We start from the raw sequence: 19,124 nt of genomic DNA on the forward strand, positions 1-19,124 counted from the left end.
CGCATTTATTACAATATTGATGTTTAGTCTTAGTAATTCATCAGTTTAGAAGAGGTCGACATTTTATTGTTGCAGATTTGTTTTTCTTATCTCTGAACGGTTTGATCTGGGGTCTTAGTTTTATTTGTTTAGTCTCATTAACTCTTGCTAAGTTGTATTTTATTTATTTATTAAAAAAATTTTTTAATGTTTATTTATTCTTGAGAGAGAGAGAGACAGAGTGCGAGTGGGGTAAGATCAGAGAGAGAAGGAGACACAGAATCCGAAGCAGGTTCCAGGCTGTCAGCATAGAGCCTGACGCAGGGCTGGAACTCACAAGACAGTAGATCATGATGTGAGTTGAAGTCAGACGCCTAACCGACTGAACCAACCAGGTGCCCCTTGCTGAGTTGTATTTTAATACTTCAAAGTATAAAATGTTTACTGACGCAATTGATAAATCCTTTTATGTAGGTCATGGCATCGTTTAGGAAAAATGAACATAGTTTGTGAGTTATCATAAGGAACGATGACTGGAGTGAAAATAGGACGGGCAACTTTGAATCTGACAGGGTAAATCGGATCTGTCCAATGGAAGGTCGATAGTAAAGGGGGAAGCAAAACAATGGTATGTGGAAAATGTGAAGATGACAGGAAAAGTTCTGTTATAACAGTAATTACTGTAAATATGTCTTCAATTCTTGCTCAAAATACAGTTTTCTCAGTTTGGTTTAACAAAAATAAGCAAGATCCATCAGTGTTAGTCTACAAGAGACTTAGATAAACCAAAAAGATAAATGCAGGTTGAAATGGAAAAAAAGAAAAGAAAAGATGTGCTAAACAATTAGAAAGTAAAAATGCCAGGGTGGCAATTTGTCTATCATACCAAATAGAATCGAAGGCAAAAAAAGACCTTAAGTTTCAAGGGGGATGTTATTTGCTGTCATAAGGAACAATGGACCAGGAAGACGTGAGCTTACATGCAATTGACAAAATAGCCTCAAAGTGGATAAAGTCATAACTGATCACCCGGGGCTCGATCTGAGAGAGAGAACCGCAGAGGGGGAGTGCAGCCAGGGTTCACTGTATGAATTAAGCCTTAAATAATTGTGGGAGCTCGCAGAGAAGTTTGAACAGATGTCAGCGAGTCTGTTTGATGTTTGTCTGTTGACAGCTCTCAACTCTCACATCCTCTTTCCACGTCTGCCCCACGCAGGCTGATGAAAGCCTGCCCCTCCCTCCACGCTGACCTGAAGTTGAAACCACGTGAGCCCCGGCACACCCGCTAACCCCAGTAAAAGCAGGGCCACTCACTCCTATCCCCGCTCAGCCTCAAGAGCCACTTCCTCCCAGCTGGGGCACTGCCCTCCTCTCCCCAGAAAGTGTGTTCACACACTCTTGGTGCAGGCGTGGCATCTTCAGCCTCCACCTCTGACGGTAGCTAGGGTGGGGTCCGTCCCCACTCCGTAGGGGGACACAACAGCAAGGCTGTAACCTTGGCCTGAGTATTAAGCCTGGGGTTGTTGTCGTTCACCCCTGCCGGCTGTGGGGAAGGGGAGCTGAGCAAGCAATGAAGAGCGGAGAGACGCTGGAACCTACAAAGACAAACTGGAACCCCCGTCTGTCTTCCACTCCTCCCAGCCCTGTAGTGTAGCCGCCCCTATTGCCACCGAGTTGCACACTCCTGACCTGTGCCCCCCAAGAAGCGGAGGATATGCAGCCGAAGGCGGGGGTTGCCGGGGTCCTGCCCTGCGTCTGCGGGTTGAGCCGTCAGATCCTCAGCGTGCATGAGCTGAGTAGAACTTCTGGCAGCTTCAGAGCACGAAGAAATGGTTGCTGCTTCTCTTTGGCCTTCCAGATCTCACGCGGAAGTTTCTTGGGGTCAGCCCCAAGCTGGAGGCGCACATGGAAGGGACTTCTAGGACAGTTCCCACTCAGCTGCGTTGATGTGGTACAAGGGCCGCCTCCCATTCTGGGGAAGACCAGGCGGCCCCACTGTTGTAGCTGGAGCACTTCCCACGCCGCTCCGAGAGACTGGAGATGAAGGAGACAGGAAGACACAAGATTCGAAGGACATGATGAATGGGAACTAATAGCAATCCATAGCTTTACACCCAAAGGGAAAACAAGATCTTTGGTGTACGTGGAACATTTACAACAACTGACCACATCCTGTGTCCCAAAAGAAGTAAGAAGTCCTAGCGATCTGTGCTCTGACCACAATGCAGTGATGCTGGGAGTCACAGATAAAAAGGAGAGCTGAAATCATCCCACACACATGAGAACTAAATGCATACAATAAACAACCATTAGGTTCAAGAGGAAATTGTAAAGAAAAACATCCAATACTTCGAACTGATGGACAGCGAGAACACGACACATCAAAGTGTGTGGAACACTGCTGAATTAGTGCTTGAAGGGAAATTGATAGCGTTAAGTACATTTCCGAGAAAACAAAGACTAGAATTAAATGGAATAGGGCTTCAACTCAATAAGAAGGAAAAGGAGCAACAAAGCAAATGTAGGGATATGTGGAAGAAGGAAATAGTAAAGATAAAAGGACAAGTTAGCGATACAGAGACTGACAACCACCACAGAAAATAAAAGGGAAGATTAACAAAAGTAAACGCTCATCCTTAGAGGAATAGAGAGATATTTCCGCCAAGATTGATTTAAAAAAAGAAGATGCATATACAAATATGGAATGATAAAAAGGGAAATAACTATTAATAGCAGTAATGCAGTTTTTGAAAATTAATGACAGTATGATAGTTTAGACAAAGTTGATAAAAATCTAGATAAGCAGGAAAATACCAAATTGAGGCAAGAAAAGTGGAGAACTTCAATAAACTTCGAAGAAATTAAAACAACTTACAAAGATCACTTCTTCAAAAAAGCCCCAGGTCCAGATGGTTTTATAGGTGCATTTTGCCAAATGTTCAAAGGACAGACAGTCCCCATACTAGATGAGTTTTTATAGGATATAATAGAGAAGCTGCTCACCTTGCCGGCAAAACTGATAATGATAGTGCATGGGGGAGAAAGGCCATTTGATACATGACCATGTGAGCATCCTAACTAAGGTAATAGCTACCTGAACCTAACAGTAGTAGACAACAGTGCATTGTGGATGCAGCGTGTTTATTCCAGAATGCAAGTATATTCTTAACATCCAAATCTCCATCACTGTAAGTTTTATGAAAAATTATGTTAATTCATTTGTCAGCTTCTTACTGAATGCCTCTCATGCTAGTTGCTGTTCTAGTAAACTGTGCAAGGGCACTGTGGAGCCCTCTGCCCTGTGGATTAGGCCAGTACCTCATGGACTGACTTGGGGCTGGCCCCAGGCTGAGTTCGGCAGCACAAAACCTAAACATGTAGAGCACATGACCACATGTTTTACAAAGATTCAAGTTCATAAGGAGTGGGGAACAGGAGTTTAGGGATGGGGAGGTGCAGGGAGAAGAGTTGTATTCTCTAAAAATTTTTATTTTCAATGTTTACTTATTTTTGAGAGAGAGAGAGTGGAGAAGAGGCAGAGAGAGAGGGAGACAGAGAACGCAGGCTCCAGGCTCTGAGCTGTCAGCACAGTGAGAAGAGTTGAATTCATGGAAATAGAATTGCTGCGTCAGAGGATATTTAAGTTTATAAGGCATTTAATCCATGTTGCCCTGTGAGCCATGAGAAAGGCGGTGCTTTAGCTCTGTCATTTCCAAGCTGTTAAAATGTTTCGCATAGTGAAATAAATCAGAAATTGTTATGCAGAGAGGCTCAGGAACTTCTCTTTGTCCCGTTTTTGTGTTTGAGATGTCAAAAAGCCATGAAAAACTGTGAAAATACTTAGTATGATGTCTGTGTGATCTCTTATTTTAATAGATATCAATTGAAATTGAAACTCCTACCCAGATATCGTTAGTCGATGAAGCATCAGGCGAGGTAAGTATATATTAAATACAATTTAAAAAAATTATTGAGTGCTAAAATGATTATCTTCTGTGATTTTGAATGTTCATTTAACTATAAGTAAAAATTACAGCAATTGAATGAGTTTGTAGGGGGAAAAATTTGTGATCTTTTTATCTTCTCCATCCAAAGCTTTGGACACGACTTGTGTCTGATTCACTCCTTTCTAGTAGTACCTGCTAATGGTGAAGACTCCAGCTGTTGATATTTCTACGTGATGTCATGGTCACGTTTATTAAGTTGATCATAATATTCAGGATATAAAATGGTGCTTAATGCTTTTGTAGCAAATTTATGTATAGTTTGATTTTTTTTTTTTGACTCATTTTGTTATTTAAGAAAGAGACCCTGTCCAGGTGGATCTAATGTATTTTTTTGTCCTTAAATTTAGAAGCAGGTACTTTTGTGTTGTGAATGTATTGTTTTAATAATAAGCACGACTGCAGATGTACTGTTTATTTGTTTATTGACATGCATGTGGGGGAGGCAGAGAGAGAGAGAGAATCCCAAGCAGGCACCCACTCTGTCACCGAGCCCAACGCGGTGGGCTCAGTCCCACAAACTACAAGATCGTGACCTGAGCTGAAATCAAGAGTCAACGCTTTGGGGCGCCTGGGTGGCTCAGTTGGTTAAGCGTTTGACTCTTGGTTTCAGCTCAGGTCATGGTCTCTAGATTCATGGGTTCAAGCCCTGCATCGGGCTCTGTGCTGAAAATGCGGAGCCTGCTTGGGATTCTCTCTCTGCCTCTCTCTTTCTACCCTGCCCCACTTGCTCTCTGTCTCTCTCTCAAAAAATAAATAAACATTAAAACTATTAAAAAAAAAAGAGTCAGCACTTAACTGACTGGGCCACCCAGACACCACCCTTTTATTTATTTATTTTTTACTTCAAATTATTCCTGGGGCCTGGAGGTATTTTCCTCTTTTGTGACAACTCTAATTAATATTCCATTCCATGGTCTGTGTATAACTGCTTTGTTCACACGGGGAACTCTATAGGGTGTCTATTGTGTGACTACCACCAGGCAGGGGCTGACTTTTCACATTTCCTCTCTGGAGGAGATGGGGCCTGGAAAGTAGTACTCATTGAATTGTTGCCCGAGGGACGACTCTGTGAGACTTAGAAGTCACCAAGATTTGTTTCCTTTCTCGGGCTGAAAGGAGGGAAGAAGGAAAGCCTGAAGGTTCCTAACAACTCGGTTGACTGACACTTTTCCGAGACTCCTCTAATTGCCTCACTGCCTCGCCACTCCTGTGGGTGAGAGGCTTTCTCAAAACGGCACGGGACAGCTCTTGTTGACCAGAGTCTCGCCGTCCCACCCTGGTCTTCTTGTGCGCTGTGGCTTTGCGTATTGTGTCTCCAGCACTCAGCACAGGACCGTGCTTTAAAGGGGCCACCAGAGCGAATGATGGTAGACTTCTGATAGCGAGCTGGTGTGTCCAGAGCTCTGCCAAAATAGGACAGTACACTGGACAGTGGTGACCGGGGGCCAGGCTACATCAGGTGTTTTCTATTTCCTTGTTTTTTTTTTAGTTTAGTAATAGCTTTATTGAGATGTAATATACCATACAATTTATTGAGATATCATATACCATCCGATTCACTGGCTTTTTTTTTTTTTTTAACGTTTATTTATTTTTGAGACAGAGAGAGACAGAGCATGAATGGGGGAGGGTCAGAGAGGAGGGAGACACAGAATCCGAAACAGGCCCCAGGCTCCGAGCTGTCAGCACAGAGCCTGACAGCGGGGCTCGAACCCACGGACCGCGAGATCATGACCTGAGCTGAAGTCAGCCGCTTAACCGACTGAGCCACCCAGGCGCCCCTCACTGGCTTTTTTTAAAAGAAGATAGAAGTTCATTACTTTTTTTTGTTTATTTATTTTGAGAGAGGTAGCAAGTGGGGGAGGGGCAGAGAGGGAGGAAGAGAGAGAATCCCACGCGGGCACCACACTGTCAGCACAGAGCCGGATGCTGGGCTTGATCCCACAAACCATGAGATCATGATCGAAGCCAAAATCAAGAGTCAGACCCCTAACCGACTGAGCCACCCAGGCGCCCCGTCCCTGGCTTTCAGTGTATTCACAGAGCTGTGTATTCATCACCCCAATCAGTTTTAGAAAGGAATCCCTGTCCCCATTAGCAGTCATTTCCCATTTCTCCCTCCCCCAGCCCATGGCAACCCTTACTCTCCGTCTGTTGGATTTGCCTAATCTGAACATTTCATATGAGGGAATCGTACAACATGTGGTCTTGTGGTCTCGTGTGACTCACGCCTTTCACTTTGCATGATGGTTTCAGGGTTGACCCATGTTGTGGTATGTATCAGTATTTCGTCTCTTTTTGTGGTCAGATAAGACTCCACTGTGTGGATAGGCCACATTTGGTTTATTTACTCATCGGTTGATCAATATTCAGGCTCTTACTAGTCTTTGGCCAGTATGGATAGTACTGCTGTGAACATTTGTGCGTGGGTTTTCATGTGGGTGTAAGTTTTCATTTCTCTCGTGTGTGTACTTGAGAGTGGAATTCCTGGGTCATCCAATCACTGTATGTTTAACTGTCACTTTGTGGGCATCGATTCCCCTTGTGTCCAGGATTTGGTGCATGAGGAAATCAGAAAAGGCATACCACGTTCTTGAGAACTACTTGAATATATTCTGTTAAGGAGGGCTTTTTTAGGCTGGGTCCTAACACTAACTTCTGTTATTATTATTTTTTCTTTATTTTCTTTTTTAGAAGGAAGAGATTGTTGTGACTCTCTTACCAGCTGGTCATTGTCCAGGATCAGTTATGTAAGGGGGCTCATCTACTTCACCATTTTATTTTACGTAGATGTGTGTTATATTTATGTAAATGAATCTTTAGGGTCCCGAAAATAGTATGTGCAGGGAGATTTCTTGACTTCTTTAAAATGTAGATGGCAATTTCTTTAGTCTTCGTTTCTAAATTGAACTTGGGGGACTGAAGCAAAGATCGAGTTTGAAATGTGGCTTCTTATAATGGAAGTCTTCAATGGCCATTTCTCCGTTGACTTTGCATTTTCCTATCACATGGATTTTTCTCTCTGTGTGCAGGAAAGATCTCCTGTAGTTGAGAGGGCTAACATATTTCAGGGGATTTCTATTGCCACTGCAGTAGTATTCCAGTATGTGCTCTTTTTCCTACCCCAGGGGAAAGGTGGCCGCTGAGTGCCTGGTGTGGTTTAGAGCTACTGACATCCCATTAACCCTGTATCGGAGGTGGCTGTGTGTGGCAGGAAACATTTGCTATGGATTTAGTGTTTATTTGCTTTATTAGGATTCTGTATGAGACTTAGAAGTCACCAGGATGTATTTCTTTCTCAGGTTTTTATTTCAGGGCAATAACGGAACGGTCTTGTACACGGGAGACTTCCGATTGGCACAGGGGGAAGCTGCCAGAATAGAGCTCCTGCATTCTGGGGGCAGGTACTGGGCTTCACGTAATCCTTGAGTGACCGAACCGTCTGCAAAGTCATATTCCTCCTCCCCCCACCCCCCAAATGCAAGCCTTTGTTTCCATTAGAAATCACAGTTTATTATGTGTCACAGTAAAGCAAGTTTTTCTTCTTCGGGTGGGATGATGGCAACATTCTGTGTGTTGATTGGGGTAGTACTTATGTGAACTTGTCAACATTCATTGAACCTTATGTATAAAATCTGTGTATTTTATTGTGTGGCAATCATTTCCCAACACAGTTGATTTAACAGAAAAATTCCAAGTGGAATGGGACACCCTATAAAATAACTGAGAGTTTAAAGTTTACGTATATTTTATTTCACAGTGGATGGTTAATACGAATTGTTGCTGTTGCTGTTTTTCCAGAGTGAAAGACATCCAAAGTGTATACCTAGATACTACTTTCTGCGATCCGAAATTTTACCAGATTCCTAGTCGAGTAAGTCTCCTTGGAGAAGTAGGGTGGTGACTGGACCGTGGCCATTATTTTTAGTAGGAAGTTTGTAGAATAACAAGTCAGATCATAATTGTCCCTGTTGGCCTTAATATCTGTGACTGTTGGGAATGGAAGGGGTGACGATGCTCTTAAAAGTGTCCAATGCCTTTTAAAATCCCGCCCAGGAGGAGTGTCTGAGCGGAATATTAGAGCTGGTTCGCAGCTGGATCACTCGGAGTCCGTACCATGTCGTGTGGCTGAACTGCAAAGCAGCTTACGGGTATGAGTATCTGTTCACCCATCTGAGCGAGGAATTTGGAATCCAGGTACGGTGACAGCTCTTACTTTTCTGTTGTTCCTTCCAGCCTCTCCTCTCCTCCCCCAGAGACCAAGCCCAGTAGCAGAGGGAAGCAGCCCATCACAGGGCGTGTGTGGCACAAGTTGGAAGCCCCTGTGAAGTAGGATGTCATCTCTGTTTGTCCACCTCCTCAGGGGAGGAGCCCACGGCAGCCCTGGTGGCAGAGAAGAGCCCACAGAGGAAGTATTTTTTTTCAAAACTGTGGGTCACACAATAAATTTCGTGATTGTGACGAGCATTGAAAATAACTTGGGGGAGCACCTGGGTGGCTCAGTCGCTTAAGTGTCCAACTTTGGCTTAGGTCGTGATTGTAGTTCGTGGGTTTGAGCTCCGCATCAGGCTCTGTGCTGACAGCTCAGAGCCTGGAGCCTGCTTCTAATTCTGTCCCCCTCTTTCTCTGCCCCTCCCCCGCTCTCACTCTGTCTCTCTCTCTCAAAAATAAATAAACATTAAAAAAAAAAAAAGAAAGAATCTCGAACTAGAAATTATCTGAGTGTATTGCTTGCAGTCAGAGTGATTATCGTTTTGTGACAGTTTATGTAGGGAATCAGACACATGCATGTCTGTTGTGTGTACTGGGAAATCTATTTCTTACTGAAGGTCATGGTCAAGGTGTGTGAAAACCACTGTCCTAGAGCCCCAAATCCTGTGGGTGGATCCGTGTCAGATGAGGCTGGCGGGGAGTTTTCACCTGTCCCCTTGCCCATGGTTCTGTGTGCCGGGCTCTGGAACTGAGCAACAGAGCCCGGCGTGGGAATGTGGCTGCTAAGCACGTGGCTGGTGCTCTCGTCCCCTCAGAGAAGATGGAGGTTTGGGAAAGACTCTGAATAAAACAAAGTGCTGGAGCTAGTTGGACTTTTTTTTTTTTTTTACTTATTTATTTTTTAAGAGAAGAGAGAGAGAGAGAGCACACACACGCGGGGGGGGGGGGGGCCGAGGGGGACAGAGGATCCCAAGCAGGCTCCACACTGTCAGCTCAGAGCCCAGTGCGGGGCTCGAACTCACAAACCATGAGATCATGACCTGAGCCGGAGTCATTTGCTCAACGGACTGAGCCACCCAGGCGCCCTGGCTAGTTGGACACTGAAGTTCCACTTCGGTTTGGGCCTCGTAACATGGATCCCCCAGCTGACAAACGTGTGCCCAGAACTGAATTATACACAGAGTAATTCAGTAAAATAAAAAAGATCTAGCTTTTCTGCATTTGAGATTTAAAACATTCCTCCCTCACTTCCTCTATAAGTCTTGACTCCCTTAGTCCTTCTTTCCTTAATTTTGTCCTTCCTTAGGTCTTTCTGTCCAAATACATTGGTGTAAAGTTGCCAATTCTCCATTTTGGGAAGGATTTGCTTTCATTCTGAGATTGTCCTTCCTGTTGTTTTGGTGTTAAAGTGTCCTTTCAGATTAATGTTTATTTTTGAGGTGGGGGAGGGGCAGAGAGAGGGAAACACAGAATCCGAAGCAGGCTCCAGATTCCAAGCTGTCAGCACAGAGCCCGACACAGGGCTCAAACTCACAAACCGTGAGATCATGACCTGAGCTGAAGTCTGACCCTTAACTGACTGAGCCACCCAGGCTTCCTGGCTTTTTAAATTAAAATCACAGCGGTAACAGGTTGTGTGTATATGCACGCACTTATCTATATTATCTGCCGTATGTCTCCTCGTGTCCTGTCTCGGCCAAATACAGAGATGGCAGCTGCTTCTCAGTCCCTAATTTGTCTCGTACATTTTTGTGCATGTGAAATAGAGAAGGCAGGAAGCTCCTGGTCAGGAGGCTGAGGAATGGCCAGGGACAGGGGAGAGCAGCCTCTGGTGGTGACCTGGTGACCTCAGAGTCACCTGGAGTGAGCCCTCTCTGAGGCTCTTTAATCCCTCTGTAGGGGAAGGAAACCGTTTCATACCAGGAGTTTAAAAAGGGGCAACAGGGAGGCTTCAGAGATGATCTGTGGCAACTTTTCAGGCCCCTTTATTTTTGTTGAGGATCGAAGTTTCTGTATCTCTGTCTATACATCTCAAAATTTACCCCTTTTAGTCTCCTACTTAGTCCAGAAAAGCAAATTTGTTGTTACTTCTTGTTAGTCATTAGTAAACGGGGAGGGAGCGGAATAGGCCACAGGATAAGTAAGCAATTGTGCTTGGATTCTTTTTATACTTGTCTTGGTATAAATTACCCACAGTGATTTGACATTATCCTAATCTGTTGTTAATCAGACTTCAAAATGACTACTTTTTTTGCCATTTTGTAGTCCTAATATCAACTGAGGTACATGTTACTTACTTTGAAGAAGAGAATTTTTTTAATGTTTGTTTATTTTGAGAGAGTTTGGGGGAAGAAAAGAGGGAGAGAGAGAATCCCAAGCAGGCTCTGCACTTCCGGCATTCAGAACCCGAGGCAGGGCTCGAACTCGTAAACTGAGATTATGACCTGAGCCGAAATCCAGAGTCGGCTTAACTGACTGAGCCACCCAGGCCCATGTGTAGAAGAGAGTCTTTCACGAAAAACAGACACACTGGTTTAACAATTTAAAACAATAAAGACTACCTTAAAATTCTACAGGTGGCTCAAGTTTTTTTTGTTTTTCTGCATCTGCCCCTCCCCCTGTTAATCCAGTAAAGGGGCGTGTGGTAAGGGGCTTCTGGGTCTCTGCTTCCCACTCCAGCTGTGTTCCCCCCACCAACTGCCCTTACTTACCATGGCATGCGGGGGATGTGTCTTCACAAGTCAGTGATTCTTGTTTTCATCTGCTGTGTTCAGCTATATACCTGATATTTAGAATTAAGCTTGACACACAGTAGGCGTACAATAAATATTATTTGAATGACTCTTGATGGATTGAAGGACAGTAGAGTTGACCTTGAACAACACAAGTTTGCACTGCACAGGTCCATTGATGCGTGGGTTTTCTTTGGTAAATACAGTATTGTATCCCAGACAGTAATGTATGGTGACAGATGGTAACTACACTTGTAGTGAACATAGTATAATGTATAGACTCACAGAGTTGTCTAAGCACTTACATTGTACGCCAGAAACTAATGTAACGTTGTGTGTCAACTATACTTCGATAGAAAAATACAGTGCGGTACTCTAAGTGTATTTTCTCTTTCTTACAATTTTCTGAATAACGTTTTCTTTTCTCTAGCTTGCTTTATTGTAAGAGTATGGTATGTGATACATATACGAAATATGTACTAATGGACAGTTTATGTTACTGGTAAGGCTTCTGCTCAACATCAGCTGTTAGTAGTTAAGTTTTTGGGGAGTAGAAAGTTATGTGGATTTTTGACTGTCGGGGTCAAAAATGGCGCCCCGACCCGTGTTGTTCGGGGTCAGTTGCATCAGCGTGATTCAATGAAGTCCACCAATTGGGCGTCCAGAATTTTTTATTACCACCACCAATAGGCGCTAAGGCTGACTGGTGCAAATATGATGTTTGTACTTTGTTGACGTCCTGACAGGATGCCAGGGTGCACTGAAATAACCAAAAACTAGGTTTCAAGAAAGAAGAGAGAGTTCACTAAGTGGATAATTTGCCGTAATTAGCCTTGAACAACCTCTTTATAGAAACTACAACTCAAACAACATGTTCATCTGTGTTATTTTCCTCAGGTTCATGTGGACAAATTAGACATGTTTAGGAACATGCCCGACATTCTTCATCACCTCACAACAGACCGGAATACTCAGATCCATGCCTGTCGCCATCCGAAGGTACAGAGTATAAACTGTGTTTCTTATTGTTGGTGTGATGCATGAAAAGCAGAATTTTAGGTCCAGAAGGCACCCCTGAAATCCCATTTCCTAGGCCCTTCAGTTTACACATGTGAAAACTGAGGCAGAGACCCGACGGCGTTAGCCTGAGGCCATGCACTGAGACATTCCAGTGCTCCTTGCCGTGAACCACGTTAGCAAATAGACACAGACCCCCAGGGTTCTTTTTTTTTTTTTTTTTTATTATTTTGATTTTTTTTGTGAGAGAGAGAGAGAGAGAGAGAGAGAGACAGACAGACAGACAGACAGACAGAGTGGGAGCAGGAGAGGGGCAGACAGAGAGGGAGACACAGAATCTGAAGCAGGATCCAGGCTCCGAGCTGACAGCACAGCGCCTGACACGGGGCTCAAACTCACAGACCACGAGATCATGACCTGAGCTGAAGTCGGACGCTTAACCAACTAAGCCACCTGGGCGCCCCCAGACCCCCAGGGTTCTTAATGAAATATATCCATATACATTTGATACATATTTATTTGTAATGAGTTATGTAGTGACTAATGTATTTATCATGAAATTAATATGTTAGTGCTTATGATTTAAGAAAACATTTATAATCCATTACGATATATGTTTGAGACTCATGACCTATGTGCACATTTGTAAACTACTTTTCTTCTACTCATTTGAGATAAATAGCTAGATATAACTTTGCTTCAGATTTTGAAATAGTTTTATCTCTTACTAGTCCAATTTCAAATGAGCATTTCTAGGTCTTTGCAACTCATTTGTTATTTATTTTTGTTATTTTAAAAATTTTTTTATTTTTTAAAATTTACATCCAAATTAGCATATAGTGCAACAATGATTTCAGGAGTAGATTCCTTAGTGCTCCTTAACCATTTAGCCCATCCCCCCTCCCACAATCCCTCCCGTAACCCTCAGTTTGTTCTCCATATTTATGAGTCTCTTCTGTTTTGTCCCCCTCCATGTTTTTATATTATTTTTCTTTCCTTTCCCTTATGTTCATCTGTTTTGTCTCATAAAGTCCTCATATGAGTGAAGTCATATGATTTTTATCTGTCTCTGACTAATTTCACTTAGCATAATACCCTCCAGTTCCACGTAGTTGCAAATGGCAAGATTTCATTCTTTTTGATTGCCGAGTAATACTCCATTGTGTGTGTGTGTGTGTGTGTGTGTGTGTATACACACACACATATATATATATACACTATATCTTCTTTATCCATTCTCTCTCTCTCTCTCTCTCTCTCTATATATATATATATACACACACTACATCTTCTTTATCCATTCATCCCTAGATGGACATTTGGGCTGTTTCCATACTTTGGCTATTGTCGATAGTGCTGCTATAAACAAGGGGGTGCATATGTCCCTGTGAAACAGCACACCTGTATCCATGGATAAATGCCTAGTAGTGCAATTGCTGGGTCGTAGGGTAGTTCTATTTTTAGTTTTTTGAGGAACCTCCAAACTGTTTTCCAGAGTGGCTGCACCAGCATGCATTCCCATTTTTGTTATTTATTTTTGAATGCCGCCCTAGAACTCCCTTCATTTATTAAAAGCCCTTCTGTTATTCAACGTCAGGTATTAAATTTTGGATTTGCCCTCAACATTTTGTTTCATTTCATTTTATATAGTCATTCAGCATCGCAAATATTAAATCATGATCTTCAGAAGCTGGGGTTTGCGTCATCATAATTTTCCCCTAAGATTTCAAATATCTGAGCAATCAGATGCTGAATAATTTTTATTTTAGTAAACACTGCATTTATATACTTAAATACTCATTGTGGTAGTAACATTGGCTCTGTCACCCGAAAACCTAACGTAAACTTGATCAGCCCTAAAGTAAAGCATAATGTAAAAAAAAAAAAGAATTCTTATCTACAGCATGGAATATTCTACTTCAGACCACTGTAGGATAGCTACAAGGTAAGAGATTATTTTGATAATTGGTAAGCTGCATATTATGACTCGAGTCATCAGTTTCATTCTTTTGTTTGTGTGTCTACACACACACACACACACACACACTCATTGAATTTACGGATGGATCAAAGTCATGTACATACGAATAGCAACTATTTTGTCCCCCTTTTTTTTTTTTTAAAGTTTATTTATTTATTTTTTGAGAGTGCACAGGGGAGCGAGATTGAGAGGAGAGACTCCACATTGTCAGAGCAGAGCCCGATGCGGGGCTCAGACTCACGAACCATGAGATCATGACTTGAGCTGAAATCAGCAATCAGGCACTTGACTGACTGAGCCACCCAGATGCCCCTTATTTGTCCCTTTTCTGTTGGACTTGTAGCCTCTGGTCCTTACAAGCCCTGTAAATTGGCATATTTCTCTTTGCTCTGAGTTTTCTTGCATCCCATGAAGTAGCTAAATTGGCAACGGTCACTCCTGCCACTTCCCGCATGGCTACCTGCCTTGAAACACTCCTTCTAGCGGCTTCGTTCTTAGGTCACGCGGCCTCGGGAGTACTGCTCACGGCTCAGGAGTACTGCTCATGGCTCGCAGAGCCCTGGTGCACCCCTGCAGCCCTCCTCCTCCTCAGCACACGCACCAAAGGCCCTTGATGACATTGGGTCTGCACTGAGTGCTAATGGTTTTGCAGGACCCCTGTCTAAACGTGATGTCTTTGGGAAAATAGTCCCATTGTCTTTCAGCTTTTTTTTTTTTTTTTTTTTTGCTTTATTCTCTAACTGTATTTTGAAAAAATTGGATGATCGGTAGCCTGTATTCACAGTTCCCCCAGTTGTATAGTAGTGTCCTGTTTTTAGTGTATGGAGGGGGAGCCGGGCACCCCTGGTGAAGGTCACAATGTGCGTTGTGGTTACTGTGGCCTCATTAGTCTCAAGTGTAGATCAAATCTCCCACATTTTGTTTTTCTTTCAGGACATTGACATTTTTGAAGAGTCCAGGCCAGTTCCGCAGAATGTTTCTAAATTTGGAATTATCTGATTATCTCCTCATGTGTGCTTTTTCATTTCATGTCTGTAAACTTATCACAGCATTTGTTTTTGAGACCCTGCCCACAAACAGATTTGTTGAAAACGTGGAACTGTTTTTCGGTTTTTGAAATCTTTTTAGGCAGAAGAATATTTTCATTGGAATAAATTACCCTGTGGAAATATTTCCAAAAATACAATTCCACTCCACACAATCAGCATTAAGCCATCCACTATGTGGTTTGGAGAAAGGACCAGAAAAACAAATGTAATTGTGAGGTAAGAAAGCAGCAATGTCATAGGTCTTTTGAGAGAAACCTTGCTTTTGAGGCAAATTATGTGCTTTATTTTAGTTTAAATGCAAAACTAGCCTAACCCAAAGAGGGGGATGTATTATAATTGTGGGAAAGGACTTCTGAAATTTAAACGCTAAAGAGGTTCTGCTTCCAAAACCTGTCTCCTGTCTAAATTTCCTGAGGTCTGCTCCAGTGGGTGGCTCGAGAGTGAAGGCGTCTTGTTTGGCCTCACTTGGGAGTGAGTTGACCTTGTGGGGAACCAGAAGCCCTTGGTGGAGCTGAGGGGCATAATGATCAGCATATTGTAGCAACACTTCCTTAATACCGGGTATTCACAATGTCCACAAATCTTTATGTTTCTGGAAAGAGGTCGCTCTTGTCCCAGGGAGAAACCCTTGATTATAGGGTGATTTCATACCGGAATAGCGGAAGATGGGAAGGCATGAAATTTAAAACGTAGCTTAGTTTTGATAAAAGACCTCTAAAATTTTGTGTTTTCCTTTCCTTTTAGGACTGGAGAGAGTTCATACAGAGCTTGTTTTTCTTTTCACTCTTCCTACAGTGAGGTAAGAGGATCCCACATCCTCAGAACCCCATTGCCAACTACTTCGGTGGCATTCATGTTGGATGGCAGCAGTCTAACCCCTTGGCTGCCAGAGGGATCTCTTTTTCTGTTGCTTAAGATTTGTTGTGGCTTTTCTGAAGGAAATTTAGGGAAGATATCTCAGTAGATGAGCTGTGTTTACCAAGCACAAAGGAAATTGCTATTAGCACCTGTTTTCAGCCTAAACACAGAAGAATTCGTATGATTAAGGTTTTCTTCCTGTCTTGCTTCCTGCATGTATTTTAACTTCCCCACTTCAATTGTTGTTTTCAGTCGTCATGAGAGGATCATAAATCCTTTTTAATTTTAAAATTTTATTGTTATCTTTTTAAGAGGATCTATAAAGCTTATCCGAAGGAGCACTATAGATAAAACCATTATGGGTGGCCTTAAGGTGCTGTCCAGAGTTTTGGTCTCTTCTAAAATTTGCGCTGGAAAGCTATTTAAAAAATAGTCCTGAACATTCATCAATTGGGGAAGAATCAAAGTGACTGAGATAAAAACCTCGTCCTTAAGAAGGATGTATACTGTATTAGAATGACTCAGTTGAAGAAGGCCTATTAAATGGTTTTGTTAGGATCCTCTTTATATAGGAAATTGACCTACTACAGTGGAAGTTGATACGTGTGATTTATTTGCAAACTCCTCACGCACTTCCAAAGTAAATGCTAGCATCTTCTAAGTGCTGAGTTTTAGTGATTCTGTGTATGTGCCAGGAAAAAAAAGGTATATAAAAGCAGACTTTGAATGACACTTTAAGTCCCACATAATTTTAGTTTGACCATTGCAGCACTTAAAAATTGATTTCCCTGGGGGCTCCTCGGTGGCTCAGTTGGTTAAGCTCCGACTTTGGCTCGAGTCATGATTTCACGGTTTGTGGGTTCGAGCCCTGCGTCAGGCTCTGTGCTGACAGCTCAGAGCCTGGAGCCTGCTTCGGATTCTGTGTCTCCTTCTCTCTCTGCCCCTCCCCAACTTGTGCTCTGTCTCTCTCTGTCTCTCAAAAAATAAATAAATGTAAAAAAGAAATTAAAAAAAAAATTGATTTCCCTGGTAACTATTATTTTTGTATTTGGGATATGTGGTTACAGCACTGCAGCAGTGAGCCGTGGATGTGTTAATGATTTGAACAGGTGGATTCTTCCAGAGCTCCAGGTAGTGGCATTCTTATCAAGTCAGCCATAGTACTGTAAATGACTAGCATATTATCAAAACATCACAGGGGCGTCTATGAAATATCTGACCTTACCTTTCAGGTGCAAATAGGTTATCCAAGAGCAGCTTGGAAGGAATTCACTGTGATGATAGATTTTAGTTAATGTGTTCTTCCCCCATTTTATCCTGAAATCTCATGTTGTTGTCAGAGTCCCCTCCTGGGGATCTGTCTTTGGTTGGCATCGGGCTCAGCATCGGGGTCCCTTCCTGTCCATCCTTCAATGGCTGGTATCCTTGCTGTCTCAGCCACGGGGCAGGTGTCTCGTTGGTGAAGAGCGTAGGCCTTACTTCTCACTCAGGGCTACATCTGGCCCCTTTCACTCCTTTGGTGTAGTTAGCACCCAAGTTGGGAAGCATAAGCTTTCCTGGGATTTGATGCAATTACGTTCCAATAAGGAGATATTTCCCTGGTGTGTAAGCAGACACGAAGTGGCTGAACGCCCTTGCCCCTCCCCACTCCCCCTGGGTCAGCACCAGTGATCACACACAGCGGAGGGTCGCTTTGAGCTCTGCGGTGGGGAGACCTGCTTTCCCGAAAACTCTATTCATAAGCCTATATCCTAAGTATAGAATCATGCTGAATTAGATTTATAAACATAAATAGATTTAAGGATCATTTCCTGTCAGTTTTGTTGTCTAAATACAGCTGATTCTCCTTATTTGTGGATTATTTCCAGGTTCACCTGTTCACTAAAATTTGTGACCCCAAAATAATAGTCACAGCACTGCATGGCTGTTTGCAGACATGCCTAGCAGAATGTTGGGAAAGGGGTTAACGACATACATATTCCCAATTTCGGAATTGGGTGGTACTTACCCTCTCCGCTCAGCTCAGGGCTAACAGGTGTCCTTTTGCAGTCGGTTTAGCGCTGTGTTGAACACACTTCTGTGCTTTCTGCTGGGGACTTCCTGTTTAGAACCCCCTAAGTGCGAGGCTGGGGTGCTGTGTAGCGTTCCTAAGCATGCACAGAGGCAAGGGTGGGCCTTATGGAGAAAATACATGTGTTTGATAAGCTTTTACAGACAGGAGTTATGGTGCTGTTGGGTATGAGTTCAATAGTAATGAATCAACAGTACGAATTAAGTAGGTGTCTTTAAACAGAAACCCACAGAAAACAAGGTGATGCATTGATGGGCTCACAGAGACACTGTGACCAGAGGTCCACTGGAACCTTTTCTTTTCCTCAGGAGTGTGGTTCAGTGTTTGCTAATTCTAATGTTTTTTAAGTTTATTTATTTTGAGAGAGAAAGGGGGGAGGGAGAGAGAGGGAGAGAGGCAGAGAGGCAGGGTGAGAATCCCAAGCAGGCTCTGCACTGTCAGCACAGAGCCCAATGTGGGGCTCAAACCCATGAACTGGGAGATCGTGACCTGAGTGGAAGTTGGATGCTTAACCAATTGAGCCACCCAGGTGCCCCTAGTGTTTGCTAATTCTAGACCTCGAGAACATAACCCCTGCAGGTAATGAGAATGGACGGTGTTTGTGAATGGTTTTAAGGCAGGCATCTGATGTGACGACATCAGCTTGTACAGGTGACAAACGGTGGCTCTCTAGTGGGTGTCTCTTGTCTCCTGTGTCTACTTCATTTCTAAGTAGAAGTGAATCATTTCTGGTATAGGTTGACATTACTTTCTTTATCCCTGTTGCCTTGACAAGCCTCAGATTTCTGCTAGCCTCAGCTTTGAATTAATTATACAAATCGTAAAAGTTGTGGGCCGGTAAATAATAGTTTCTGTTTGCATGCCTGCTCTGAAAGTGCAGGAGAATTTGCTTATGAAATCTATCTGAAGAATGAATGGGTCTTGTTTTCCTCTCCTGTTTTCAGTAAGGTAGCCACTTTATTTTAATACGGAGTTATTGATAATTCCTAGATTCCTACCTCTTTTGATTTGGTTCTGTATTTGAAAAAGTTGTTCTGGGGTGCCTGAGTGGCTCAGTCAGCTAAGTGTCTGACTTCAGCTTAGGTCACGATCTCACGGTTATGGGTATGTGCTGACAGCTCAGAGCCTGGAGCCTGCTTTGGATTCTGTGTCTCCCTCTCTCTCTGCCCCGTCCCAGCTCTCTCTTTCTCTCTCTCTCTCAAAAATAAACATTAAAAT

The 19,124-nt window shown here is 43.0% G+C and overlaps 1 protein-coding gene and 1 long non-coding RNA gene across 15 annotated transcripts in view; one reads left to right on the top strand and one right to left on the bottom strand.

The window, feature by feature from the left end:
• Positions 1 to 19,124, top strand: part of DCLRE1C (DNA cross-link repair 1C) — a 77,593-nt gene that overhangs the window by 37,232 nt on the left and 21,237 nt on the right. For 7 of the 14 annotated variants that reach the window (XM_040451341.1, XM_040451342.1, XM_040451340.1 and 4 more), the window contains 8 exons: positions 3,856 to 3,915; positions 6,681 to 6,736; positions 7,289 to 7,390; positions 7,788 to 7,860; positions 8,043 to 8,183; positions 11,828 to 11,929; positions 15,057 to 15,193; positions 15,722 to 15,776. In XM_040451341.1, the coding sequence (XP_040307275.1) occupies positions 3,856 to 3,915; positions 6,681 to 6,736; positions 7,289 to 7,390; positions 7,788 to 7,860; positions 8,043 to 8,183; positions 11,828 to 11,929; positions 15,057 to 15,193; positions 15,722 to 15,776 (726 nt within the window). Of the gene's footprint in view, positions 1 to 3,855; positions 3,916 to 6,680; positions 6,737 to 7,288; positions 7,391 to 7,746; positions 7,861 to 8,042; positions 8,184 to 11,827; positions 11,930 to 15,056; positions 15,194 to 15,721; positions 15,777 to 19,124 lie in introns of those variants that run through there. The other 7 variants (XM_040451348.1, XM_040451346.1, XM_040451347.1 and 4 more) reach the window with 3 other exon arrangements.
• LOC121014785 (uncharacterized) lies at positions 8,611 to 17,765 on the bottom strand. Its single transcript, XR_005783418.1, has 3 exons — positions 17,753 to 17,765; positions 13,991 to 13,993; positions 8,611 to 8,778 (listed from the first exon to the last, which is right to left on the bottom strand). It is a non-coding gene; the product is annotated as an uncharacterized LOC121014785 (long non-coding RNA).

Source organism: Herpailurus yagouaroundi, unplaced genomic scaffold (assembly GCF_014898765.1).
Source record: "Herpailurus yagouaroundi ecotype Mexico unplaced genomic scaffold, PumYag 203, whole genome shotgun sequence".
NCBI lineage: Eukaryota > Metazoa > Chordata > Mammalia > Carnivora > Felidae > Herpailurus > Herpailurus yagouaroundi.